At 44.3% G+C, this 13,730-nt stretch overlaps 1 protein-coding gene across 1 annotated transcript in view; it reads left to right on the top strand.

Moving 5' to 3' along the window:
* The first annotated feature begins 210 nt into the window (after nucleotides 1–210).
* The window catches only part of KAT6A (lysine acetyltransferase 6A), a 58,903-nt gene continuing 45,383 nt past the window's right edge, over nucleotides 211–13,730 (top strand). The window contains exons 1-2 of the mRNA XM_056859976.1: nucleotides 211–300; nucleotides 2,007–2,936. Of these exons, the coding sequence (XP_056715954.1) occupies nucleotides 2,334–2,936 (603 nt within the window). The 5' untranslated portion in view covers nucleotides 211–300; nucleotides 2,007–2,333. The remainder of the gene's footprint in view (nucleotides 301–2,006; nucleotides 2,937–13,730) is intronic.

Below are 13,730 nucleotides of genomic sequence, written 5' to 3'. Positions count from 1 at the left end.
CGCCCATCAACCGGCGCGCGCCCAGATACACACATACATACATACATACATACGCCGCGGCTGTTCCCTCGACACAGCCCGCCCCCCTCCGCCGCTCGCGCCTCCTGCTTTCCTCCCTGTCGGCAGAGGCTGTTCCCACACCCCTCCCCCGCTCCCGACTCCTCCCCGCGCGGGCTGTTCCGCTGCCAGTCGCCTCTCCCCCCTCCGCGCAGCTCCGGACCCAAGATGGCCGCCGTGTCAGTTTGGGTCTTCGCCGCCGTCCGGCCTGAGGCTCCTGGGCTCCGCCTCTCGTAGGCCCCGGTAAGCGCCGGCCGCCGCCGCGACGCCTCTCCCGACCCCGCCGGAGGAGGCGAAGGGAGCGGGAGGCGAGGGGAGGCGGCGCTGGGCGGCTCCGAGCTGGCCGAGGGGGGGGGGAAAGGCCCTGCGCGGGCTTCTCGCGTCAGGCCCCGCGGCCTGTTCCGGCCCGGCCGTTGCCGCAGCCGCTGCCTCGGCGCTAGGCCCAGCCCGGGCCTCGCCACCTGCATCCTGGTGGCAGGTGCAGGCGCCGCCGCGGACGTGACGGGCCGGGCCTCGGAGACCACCCCGGTGAGGCTGCGGCCGCGGGGCTGAGGCGGCCTCTGGGCATCTCCCCGCAGGCCCAAGTGCCGCCGCCGCCGCCGCTCTGAAGCCAGGGCGTAGTGGGTGGGTGGGTGGGTGGGTGAGCGAGCCTCGCCGCGGGCCGGCCTCCCTCCCTGCCTGCCTGCCTGCCTGCCTCGAACCGACGGGGCCGCTCCGCTCGCGGCTTCCCGGCGACGGCTGACCCCGAGCGAGCGGGATGGAGGCGCTTTCCGACCCCGCCGCTCGCTCCTCCGGCCGGAAAGCGCGGAGGGAGAGAGGGAAACGGCGGGGAGAGCCAGCCAGCCGCAGATCGCCTGCGGATCCGAGCTGTTGTGGTTCTCGTCCTCCTTATATAACGCCTTTCGCTCACGCTTTGGAAACATCCGCGTTGTCTCTTGGCTTGTTTAAGTTAAAAAAAAGGGGGATGGGTCTCCGGAGTCAGAGGCTCAGCGTTTACTCGGAATTCCCGGCTGTCCCAGATTTAGGCAGAGATCCGAACCCCCCTTGTAAATTTAACAGAGGGAGAGTTCTAAGAGTGGATTTAAAAAGTTTTTGTGTTGTGTCTGTGTAAAGTGCCGTCAAGTCGCAGCTGACTTCTGGCGACTCCTTATGGGGTTTTCATGGCAAGAGACTGACAGAGGTGGTTTGCCAGTGCCTTCCTCTGCACGGCAGCCCTGGACTTCCTTGGTGGTTGGTTCTTGTGGGTTATCCGGGCTGTGTAACCGTGGTCTTGGTAATACCAAGGCCACGGTTACACAGCCCGGATACCCCACAAGAACCAATGAACTCTGACCGTGAAAGCCTTCGACAATATTCCTTGGTCTCCCATCCAAATACTAACCAGGGCTGACCCTGCTTAGCTTCTGAGATCTGACGCGATCAGGCTAGCCTGGGCCATCCAGGTCAGGGTTTCTGTGTTATATGTTTGAGCTTTTGTTGGCATAACCTCACTTGTGGCGGGGGAGATGAGGTTCTCCTAGTTATATTTCAGATCCAAGCATCTCTTGTAGTTGAAAGGGACTTGCAAGTCTTTCGGGAAGCTGCCTTTCACCCTCCTAGTTGATATTGGGTTTTGATAGTGACAAGTGTGTTAGCCAGCCTTTCTCAGTGGGATGGAGAGACTTGACATTTCTTTCTGGCCTAGTTTTGTAGGTGGACAGCGTCTTGTTCAATGGCATCTTGTTCAATGCGGCAAGGTCAGACCTTGTTGAAATGTGGGCCTGATGTGCTGTCATCTTAAATACCAATTTGAAATTGCTTTCAATTTCAGTGCAGACAATATATTTTTGGATTTTTTTTTTCTTTAACACAATTCTGTGGCCAATGTGGTTTTCATGGGCAAGCAAAAGTTGACAGTTGTTTAAAAGTTGCACAGGTGGTACATAACTGTTTTCTTGTTTTTCTTGCAGGCTTGAAGTTCCATTTGTTTGGATTGGGGACAAAAAGGGCTGGAGTGAGATTTGCAGAGCTCCTCTCACCTGTGGTACACGTACTCGCCAGCTGTTCTTGGGGATTTATTGGAAAACATGAATTAGTCCCTAACAGGATATGTGTCTTTTTAAACGGGACATAGGTGCTATTCGTCTTTGAAAAAGGAAGAGCAATTTGGGGCAAAGAACGTGTATGCTATGGTTAACTGGTCCCCATCCTCAGATCATCTTTTTTCCCATGGTGTGAAACTCCTTCAGCATAGGGATAAGGGATAACGACTCTATGGATATACAGAATTCTTCACCATGGTAAAACTCGCTAACCCGTTGTACACTGAGTGGATTTTGGAGGCAATTAAAAAGGTCAAGAAGCAAAAACAACGTCCTTCAGAAGAGAGGATATGCAATGCTGTGTCTTCATCCCATGGTTTGGATCGCAAAACTGTTCTCGAGCAGCTGGAACTGAGCGTCAAAGATGGAACCATTTTAAAAGTTTCTAACAAGGGACTTAATTCCTATAAGGATCCTGATAACCCTGGGCGAATAGCACTTCCTAAACCACGAAACCATGGAAAGTTGGATGGTAAACCTAACGTGGACTGGAATAAACTGATTAAACGGGCAATTGAGGGCTTGGCAGAGTCCAGTGGTTCATCCTTGAAGAACATTGAACGCTTCTTGAAAGGGCAGAAGGATGTGTCAGCTTTATTTGCAAGCAGTGCCCCTTCTAGCTTTCACCAGCAGCTGCGATTGGCTGTCAAACGGGCTATTGGCCATGGCCGACTTCTTAAAGATGGACCTCTGTACCAACTCAATACTAAAGCAGCCACAAATGCAGATAGGAAGGAGAGCTGTGAGTCTCTTTCTTGTCTTCCTCCAGTATCGCTCCTTCCACATGAAAAAGATAAGGTAAGAATCACATGATTGCTAGATCTTGCTAATTGTATACACTGGTGTACTGCAGTGGTTAAGAGTGGAGTGCACTGGGAAATCCCTGGTTTCAAATCTTAGCTCAGCCATGAACTTTCTGGACAGCTTGAGACAAGCAGCTTTTTCTCAGCCTATATCTCCCCCTTTCTCCATCTGCAATACAAGGATAATAGTGCTAGTCTACCTTATAAGGCTCTTATAAAGAACACAGAAAAATATGTAGCTTCTTGAATTCTCAAAAGTGTTATAGGGATAGTAAACATTACTGTTAAAAACATTATAGGCATGCCTTGGACATCTCTCAGGGGCATGGATTGTTCTCTCTGAGTGCTGGGTGTTTGTAGCCTGATGTTTTAATAGTGCTGTCATAAATAGAACTATACATCCTTTTATTAACTTCAGTGGACTTGGAAGGGTGTAACTCTGTAAACCTCCTAACTTCTACAAGTTTATAATATTGAAATAGCCCTTTCTCCCTTTTTGAAATCTCTCCTAGGCAAGTCGTTATGAGTTGTTTCCTTTGCAGGCAGGAACTAGAATGGAAGAAAAACTTCCCTTTACTGACTTTTTGAATGGTAGTGGTTTTAGAATTGGCAACCTCTCATTTCGTTGTTGTTTTTATTCTGGTCATCAACCTCTGCTTTTTTTCTAGAATCTCTTGATGTGTTTTAAAAAGTAAAATACACTTCTGAATATTTTTTCTCTTTTTCTAGTTATACTTGAACTTGCTTGACATAAAATAGTTGAAATCTGGCTATTGCTAAAAGTTTTTCTGCAACAGATAACTTAAACATTTCCAGATTACTGTATAAAACATTACTGTATTTATTAAGTTTGAGAGAAGAACAGGTATTTTTTTCTTTCTGGGTCATGCTCAAGACAGAAAACCTTAAAGATAACAGCTTATTTTCTGGTTTAGGCTATTTTTTTAAATGGCACGCCAGGCTGTTATGTCATATAAATGATCCTCCCTCAAGAACTTTTGTACTCTTACTAATGCTAACGTTGAGAGTAATTAAAGCATTTTGTTGAAGTAGTTCTAAAATAACATTGCTTGTGGGGGAAGGAAAGAGTATTGGGGGTGTCATAAGAAATTTAATATTCACTGGAGTGTTGAGATAAGGACTGTAAATACGATTCCAGTCAATCTTATACAGCTGTATGTTACAGAATAGGTGGATCAATGTTATTCTCACAGCAGGTGAGCAGTCAATGGCCAACTATTTGCCACCTAACAAGTCTATGGCTCAGCAAGGCTTAAACTCTTGATATTCTTAACCTCTCCCTACTGAGCAGTTGTATTCATCTATTTGGCAGTGATATGATATCAACATTAAGAATGTAAGTAATTACTAATGTAGACACACTGTAAGCAAACTTTGTAAATGTGATGTAAAAAACCTTGGGGTTATGTGACCCTGTTTATCTTTAGGTTTTTAAACATCAGTTACTGTCCTTCATACTAAAACTTTGAATGTCCATGCCAGAATTCAGAGTAGCCCCAGCCCTCATTCTTTCAGGATTTTCCTTCCTTTGTAATGGTTTTCCTCTGATAATCACTGTTGAACATGCAGTTGCAAGAAGTGCAGGCAGTGAAGAGTTGTATAGCCTATCTGATTTCTGTGGTGTTCCTGGTACTAGTTCTAGTGACGCTTCATGTACTTGTTTACAAATGGAAATGGGTGCCTGCTTTGTTTCTACAGTGCTGTAGCATAGCTAACTGGCATGTTGGCAGTTTTACATGTTCTGATTTAGGCTAAATACATGATGTGGGTTGAAATCTAGTGCAGGTGTGAGATGAATGTTTCACCAAGATAGCTGGGGTTACTATTCAGTTGGCTTTATATAGAACAACGTGTCCTGCAATCATGCTCTCAACTTGCTTGCTCTCGGCTTTAAATACTGGAGGATGCTCCTCATTTAACACAAGGTTTTCTTTGTAGCAGGCAGCACAGGTAATTGTATAACATGGAGGGCTAGCTGTGGCATTGTAACCACTCCGCATAGTTTTGGTTGTTGGTGATGATTGTTCTGATTATCTAAGTTAACCTTAAGTGATTGTATTTCCTGAATACATCTAGTCCTTTTGGAAACCTAAATATGAATATTAGTCACATTTATGACCTGCCTTTCTTTCTAGGATTTCCAGTTTTTGCACATGTGGGTTATTCCAATGTATTTTCATGACAACCCTGTGAGGTAGGTTAGACTGAGACACCCAGGCTGGCCTAAGGCATTTAGTGAGCTTGATGATTGAGCAGAATTTTGAACCCCTGTATTCCATCCAGTACTCTGTTTGCTCTACAAACTAGTCGTCTCTGTTGCTGGCCACTTCCATGTCTCAGGCAACGAGCACCAAAGACTGATGGTATGGTGGAAGAAAATATTTCTTTCTTTTTGTTGCAGGTGTATGATGAATGTCATCAGGTTCTTTTTTAGCAGTCTGTTTTTATTAGTGCCCTGTTCTCTATGAAAGGTGTTCTATATTCTGTTGCCCCTTTTGTATGCTGCTGCTCTTTTAATGTTAATAGAATTGTTTATTGGTTTATTTTTTGCTTAGTTTTCTGAAGAGATGTGTAGAGTTTGGCCAGTAATGCAGGATTTCACATGTGCTTTGATCCTACCTGGTTAAACTAATAGTAACAATTGTAAAATGAATTGGTTGGCTTGTTTTTAAGTCTATAAATCAGCTATGGTTACAATTCTTTGCAGCTTCAGGGACTTTGACACAACTCTCCTCCTTTCCCTCAATGTCTGGAGCATTGTTACTGGATGCTCCCATGAGAGGTATAGGAGGGCTTTTGCTTCGGATAACTGGGCTGGCCACATGTTTCTGCAAGAAAGGCAGAGTATAAGTTAATTAAATAAATGTTCAGCAGAACTCTTGTGTCGCTGATGCAGGGGAGGTGTAATAGTGGAAGAGAGGGGTTATGCTGTCCTTCATGGGATGCACACCTCACTCTGTTGGTGCAGAAGTATGGGTTTCTACTTAAGGCTTTAATTGAATCTATACTTAGTGTTCTGTCATTGGATTTGGAGCTTGTTTCTGAGTGGACATGCTGAGAATTGGGCTCCTAAGTGCCTGTTCTTTACATGGAGTGTCTGGACTAGGCTAGATATGGATTAAGTTTCTTTCATTGGGATTGTAAACGTTTTCTGCATGATTTAAATTCTGATGGAATGTGCGAATAGATCACTAAAATGTTCCTGCAGTTTAGCCTCAGAAAGCACTAAATAAAGTTTTTCCTCAATGATTTTTTGCTCCTTCAATACCTTGAAATAGATGTCAAGTATCATAACTATGAGTGTTCACGAGTGGTCCTTAGCTCCCCAGTTTAAGAGGAAGGCCCTCTCAATAACAGTGAGGACCCCACCCCCTGTAAACTGCATTTCCTCAGGAAAGACTTCAAAGTCTTAAGGAAGAAATTCCTACACAGTTCTCCCTAGTACCCTGCCTGCAATCTGATGCTTTGATTTGGCTGGAAATAGAATGGGGAAAGTTGGGGTGGGGATGGCTCCACCTGCAGCTGTATGCTCTCTTCCTCTTCCCTCATTTCTCAAATTTTCCCTTGAGATGGTGTAGGGCTCCTATACCTGGGACTACAATCTTATATCCCAGGGCTAGTGTAAGGACTGTTAGCTGTGGTAGACTGCTGGACTTGATCTCCTTGGTGAGTCTTAAGAATTTTACCAGGGAAGCCAAAGTGGCCTTGGTCTGTTCTTGCATAGATCTGAGAATCCAGATGTAACTCCTTACAGCTTTGTTTTATGTCCATATAAACACTTGCAGCCCTTAATCAAACTATTTTGGCATTTTAAGGTGGTTGCTGTAGATTTAAAAAACAGTATATGTGAAAAAATTCTCATGTCATTTTGTCTCCCAGTTTCAAAAGTGACACAGTAAACCCAAAGTAACAGTTGACACTAGATTCTTGCCAGTTTCCCTTCTAAATTTTCACTTATATGATAAACTTTCTATGGTGTTTGTTGTGAAGGCAGAAGGTTAATAAAATCCCAGTAGAAGGTAATAAAAGCATCTGGAAATTAATATTTTTGTCAAAATATGTTGTTTTTAGTGGCACAGACCGAGAGGTTTTTCTTAAAAGTCTGTGTCTCCCTGTGCTGCTATATAAATTATTATTTTTGTTGTCTTTCCAAGAGCAAGAGCCAAACTATTTGGCTTCACAGATTCAATAGGAATGACCTTGCAGTGATTCCATGGTTGAATACTTATCTGAGAGTGTTTGTAGGCATTTCATATGCTAACTAAAGTTTTAGAGGTTTATTTGAATAGCAGTTCAGTTGATTAGTATATTGGGCTTTCTTGGACACTGCATTTGCTCTGTGGTCTTGAAGTTTGAAATTATGCTGGTCATTAACCTGATGATTTGGGATTTTTCTTATGCAATTCTTTGATCACAGGTTTAATAAAGGAAATGATTGCTTTAAATATGTCATGTACTTGATGTTAGTTTGCAGGGGAACCAGCCCTGTATATTATTGCAAGTAAACCTCTGTTTAATAAGAACATATTGTAACTGTTAGGAACATCAAGCTACAAGGAATGGCTGAGTTAGGGTGTGGCTTGTACTGAAAAGAACTTTGAGATTATTAGCATTCCAGGTATCGAGCTGTTTCTGTGTTGGTGGACAGGCCTGGTCTCCACATGTGGTAGGGTGGGCTGTACCACTGTAGATTGCAGGGGGGGGAATCACATTGTTAAAACTTCCCACGCAACACTCACTGCTGGAGGAAAATTAGCCCATCATGAAGAAAAGTAGCATAGTGCTTTATATACTATGCTAATTTTCTGCCTGCAAGGAATTATTAATATACTGAAACTGTGAATAATGTAATCCTTCACCTGTCAACTAAAGTAGTGCGGTCCATTCTACCACCTCAGAGCTCTGCTGCATCATTCTGCTGCTTCTGTATACCAGTCTGTTACTCTGTGGCAGGTTTAGGCTGCTGAAGTTTAATCAAAGCCTAGTTTTATGTTTGAAAGCATACTGCACAACATACGAGCTTGTATTTTGCAGTGCCATACTAAGCACTTTAATTCCATTAAGCCAAGGGACTTAGAAGAATATACTTTTGCTTAGGATGGCACTAATGACCATATTTTCCAGTTATTGCTACCACAAAAAACTAATCCTAAAACTAATCTTCACAGTTTCTCTTAATTTTATTCAAGCTATATAATAAATGTTGTCGTATATAAATAAATATGGGTGTAAACCTACCTGTCATCACAACAAAAACTGAACTTTTAGCTCTAACCTGACTTTGCCCTAATTTCTCATAGTTTCATTACTGCTTTAAAAGCTGCATTTAATTGAATTTTGAAGCCAGTATAGCGAGCAACTGGTTAATAAATGAATTCATCTACCACCACTGCATGGGGTAAAGTGAAACATTTAAACAAACAATGACAAGAACTTCATGCACATGCTTTTTTATGACATACAACAAAACATTCTGATGCAAAGTGATAAATAAGCTTTTTACTTGGATTGCCAAGAGACACTACAATAAAATCATTACTAAAAGTTCTAGGTGCAACAATGAATTTTCTAAGCACGGTGAGACAGACAAATCTCCTTGGGGAGGTAATTCCAAAGTTTTGGTGCCTTGACCGTGAAGGACCTTTCTTGGGTTACCACCTGTCTAGCCTCAGATGGAAGGGGCACCTGAAGCAAAGCCTCTGAAGATGAACAGAATGGATGAGTAGGTTCCTGTGAGAAAGGTTAAGGTATGCTGGCCCCATGTCAGTACCGGCACTTTTAATTGGTCCTGGAAGCAAGCTGGGAGGCAGTGTAGGTGAGCCAAGATTGGAGTGATATGGTCTCTATGACCCACTCCAGTCAGCATTCTGGCCATAGCATTCTGTCCAACTGTAGCTTCCAAACAGTTTTCAAGGGCAGCTCCACATAGAATGCATTGCAGTAATCTAATCACAGTGGGTATGTTGCATTGTGTGTTATGCAGCAGCTGCAAGGGTAACAATAGTGTAGGCAGCTTGTGTCTTAAATAGTGGAGAGGCCTGAACATGATGGTCTAGTGTGGAACAGCTGACTGGTGTGATTGTTACACAGCCATCTCAGCATTTTGCTTGTTGGCAGTCTGAGGTTCTAGATCAGGAGTGTCGAACTCATTTATTGCGAGGGCTGGATATGACATAAATGTCACTTGATCGGGCTGGACCATTTGTACATAACATTTAATGCCAGATAGTGGAGATACAGACTTTATAGACGACACAGGCAAAGCCAATTAATGATATATATATTTTACTTAAAATACAAACATGCTTAAAACAATAACACTGTTAAAGAAAATACTGTAAGAGTGTTATTGTTTTAAGCATGTTTCTTTTTAAAGTAAAAAATAAAGTTAAAAAATCATTAATTGGCTTTGCCTGTGTCTTCTATAAAGTTTGTATCTCATCCCTGGAATTAATTTAAAAAAATAATTAAACTGGGGGGAGGGTGGCGGTGGCTGCCTTGGCTGGCAAGTCTGCAGTGAATTTGCCAGCCCAGATCTGGAGTGGGGGGGGGTCAATCCTCTCTGCAGGAACAGACAGCAACTTCTGGCTACAAGACGAAAGAGAGGAAGAAAGAGGAGGGGAGAGAAAGAGAGAGAAATCATAGAATCGGAAGGGACCACCAGGGTCATTTAGTCCAACCCCCTGCACAATGCAGGAAATTAACAACTACCAACCCCCACATCCCCAGTGACCCCAACCCTCCCTCCGCCATGCAGGATCCCACAATCAAAGAGAGGAAAAAGAAAGAAAGGGGGGGAGAGGGAGAAAAAGAGAGGAGAGCAAGAAAGAAAGAAGGAGGGAGAGAGAGGGAAAGAGAGAAGGTCAGAGAGGGAAAGAAAGAGAGAAATAGAGGGGGAGGAGAGAAAGAGGGAGAAACAAAGGTGGAAGAAGGGGGAGGGAGAAAGAGGGAGAGAAAAAGAGACCCCCCCAATAAGTGCATCTCAGCACCAGCCCCTGATCTAGGGATGCCCAAGCTTGCCGGGGGCCCCAACCCCCTACTCACCGCCAGGGAGGAGGAGGCCAGGAGGTACCTGCTTCTTCATGTGCCCCAAAGAGCAAGGAGGTGGCATTGCTGGCAATGCGCAGCAGGCAAAGGACAGCCACGCCATCCGGCCAGATGACTTCACCTCGATGGCATGCGCAGGGGGCTGGAGGGGCCATACTGGCCATTCGATACTGTGCCTGGGCTGCCTTGCCACGACTCTTCTCCCTGCTTCCTCTCTGCAACTTAGTAACAGTGAGCCTCGGCGTGGTGCCGCATGCAGCCTCGTTGTGCTGGTGTGCCACATGTTCTTTTCAGCCCAGGCAGTGTGAGGGAGGCGCCCACCACAGCTTGGGGAGGTCCCTCTCTCACCAGCCAAACTAGCCTCTCCCGCTCTGGGCTGGAGCGTGCAAGCCACGCCTATCTGAATGCAGATTGGCGGCGTTTGCAGGCTTGGGGTGGCTTGCACACTCCAGCCTGGAACAGGGAGAGTGGAGGGGCTGCCTCAGCTCATGGGCTGCATAAAAGCCCCCGGTAGGCCTGCTCCAGCTTACGGGCCTTATCATTGACACCCGTTTTAGATGGTCAGATGTCCATCCTGTCTTTCCTGATGCATTCTTTGGCACAGCCCAAATGCTATTCATGTACTACTTGAATGCAAAACAAATCAGGTGATATGTCAAGCCTGCTGTATATCAAACCCCCTAGGCAATGGGATTAAACTGACTGCAACACATGTACTTTTCTTGCGAATGACTTTTGATCTCAACAAAAACTACCGGAATTGTTCTGTGGTTCTAATTGCCATAGATAGGGAGGAGCTATCCAGAGACTGAAACTTCATTGCAGGTGAAGCCCACCCTTTCAGGAACTGTCCTGACTACTCTAGAAGGGAAAAAAAATTGTTAAGGTATGACTCTCCTCACTGTAGTACATTGTTTGCACAGAGTTGCAGCTGTGTAGCACATTTCAAACTGTTTCAAACACTTTCATCAGCAGTTCTGTGAACTTAGACAAGCTGCTTTCAGGCCTCCAGAATGTCCCAGGACAATTGCAGATTAGAAGTCAAAGGATTCACATTGCCTCTGTTTGTGTCATACCATTTTCAGTATCACAGGCAGCTCATTTAGCTTTGTATTCTTTTTCTGTTGTCCTTTCCCCCCTTATGGTTGTTCGAAAACTGACTGTAGTTTTGGCTTATTGGTAGCCATTCACCCCCCCCCCCTTTTAATTGGAAATAGAGGAAGCTGAAGGGAAAATGAAGAATACAAAAATGTGAATTATTTTCTAGCTTGGCTTTTGGTATACTGTGCTAATCCCTACCACCATTCCCTCTAGTGCCTGAGGAAAGATGCACACTATCTATGTATCTGGTGGCTTTTTGCTGACAGTCAGAAGAGATTTTGAGAGCAAAGGTATGGAGAGAGATCTTTTGGCTCCTCTCTAACACAAAGTCAGGGATGATAGAGGCTAATTTAGCATGTCCTAACTGGTATTTGGGATGTGTTCCTCAAATCATATTAGAAGGAGAATATTAGAATGTATATATCAGGAAAAAGTGCAACAGTTTTGCATTTCATATCTTCAGTACTGCTGAAATACTACTTCAATGACTTTTCTGCTTTTTATCAGTTTGATGGAGGTTTCAGCATAGCACTTCACTTTGATCTTCAGATCTGCAACCTGAAAATAGTAGTTTGAGTATCCTGTGAAAATGTATGCAAGGAGTCACTTCAATTTTTCTCACACGATTCTGTCATTCAATGCATTGTGCCAGTTACCTGACAAAACAATACAGCATTTGCTTCCTGGCAAGCAGAGAGGCCGCCAAAATATAGGAAGCCCTCAGTGAAGACAAAGCTTGACTAGTTTTTTGTTTCAAGCATCCTCTGTAATATCATAGGAAAGAAACGGCTGGGACAGTAACAAGATGGAATTGGTTTTAAATCAAGGCAATTAAATCACCAACTTTATTACAAAGCTAGTCACTTGATTTAATATATTTCTTAAGCAAGCATGCGTGCTAATTGGTTGCTAATAAGTAAAATGTTTTGCTTTGCAGCTAAGTGGATCTTTTATGCTTCTAGATAGTATAATTCAAAATCTCAGGTCATGCAGCCCACACGCCTTTTGCACTGTAGAGTTTGTACTTGCTTATCGACAAGGAAGCAGCTGTGGAATTAAGCATTTTTATTTGGCTTTCTCTGCGTGCATGTAAGGACACTAAATAAAATCACTGGGTTGGATCCAGCCAGCATTTTTGCTCAGTCTTACCCGAATCGCCTCCCTGTTACAGTCCCTGCTATGGCTTTTGCTCATGTGATCCCCAGCATAGCCTTTTGGTGGTGAAAGTGGGCCCTTGGAAAAGCTGGTTGGCTCCAATTCAAAGTACTTCACTACTTAAAATATCAGAATATGATCCAGGAGGCTTTGAATGCAAATTCTTACTTCACTGTGAAATTCATTGGGTGGTTTTGGGCTGGTCACTGCTCCCTCCCCACCTAACAGGTAGATATTATGAGGATGGGAGTGTTATGATAACATGCGTCCCTGACCTCCGTGGATGGATATGATAAAAACGTAAAATGTTTCTCAGAACTATCCAGGGTGCTAGGATGAGAGTGCAGAGGCTGTGGAGAAGTATAGGGGTTTGTTGGAGACCTTAGGTCCTTTACGACTATCCTTGCCACAAAGTCTGCTCCTCAAGGAGGCTCATAGCTCACCCATCCTCCTTCTAGAAGTGGCTGTTTCATTTTCTGCATTGTTTAACATATGTCTATATGCTTTGTTTCAGATTTCTGTAATTGTAGGCCTGTTACATTGCTTATTAAATGTCTCATCCTGTTGATTGATTTGACTTACACTATGTAATCTGCCTTGAGTCTCAGTGACAAAGCTTGACTGTAAATAAAGTAAATATTTTTTTAAAAATGGAAACATAAAGGTCCATGTGTGTTGATAGTCCATTAAGGTGCAGAATGATACATTCAATACGTGCCTAGTGTCACTTGATCTCAGATGTCAGATATAAAACTCCTGGTTCCAATGGCAGCCAGTGAGGTAGGGCAGAAGGCAGTAAACTGTTTGCTGCGAGAAATGAGCAAGGGTGGGGGAGGGAGCAGTGAGCCATTTCTATCAAGCATCTGTTGGAAATAGCAAAGGAACTGGGTGGTTTCACAACACCATGAAGGTATGCCACTGATGAATGGCAGTGAACTCCCCTCCCTCTATAGCCACTTAGCAGAGAAAGTTCAGTTTCCTGTCCTGTCTTACTGAAGAGCCCCGTGGCGCAGAGTGGTAAGCTGCAGTACTGCAGTCCCAAGCTCTGCTCATGACCTGAGTTCGATCCCAACGGAAGTTGGTTTCAGGTAGCCGGCTCAAGGTTGACTCATCCTTCCATCCTTCCGAGATCGGTAAAATGAGTACCCAGCTTGCTGGGGGTAAAGGGAAGATGACTGGGGAAGGCACTGGCAAACCACCCCGTAAGCAAAGTCTGCCTAGGAAACGTCGGGATGTGACATCACCCCATGGGTCAGGAATGACCCGGTGCTTGCACAGGGGACCTTTACCTTTTACCTGTCTTACTGTCTGCCACTGCCTGGTTTGTTTAACATGAAAAAGCTGGCTTTAACGTGTTTCGGTAAATGATTGTTTCAGTTTTATGTGATTGAATATATACATATTCATGCTTGCATTATGGTCAGATTTCATCTTTAAACCAGATGAGGGATATGAAGTAAAAAAA

This window comes from Euleptes europaea, chromosome 14, assembly GCF_029931775.1.
Source record: "Euleptes europaea isolate rEulEur1 chromosome 14, rEulEur1.hap1, whole genome shotgun sequence".
Taxonomy (NCBI): domain Eukaryota; kingdom Metazoa; phylum Chordata; class Lepidosauria; order Squamata; family Sphaerodactylidae; genus Euleptes; species Euleptes europaea.
This window is presented reverse-complemented; position numbering and strand designations above follow the sequence as displayed.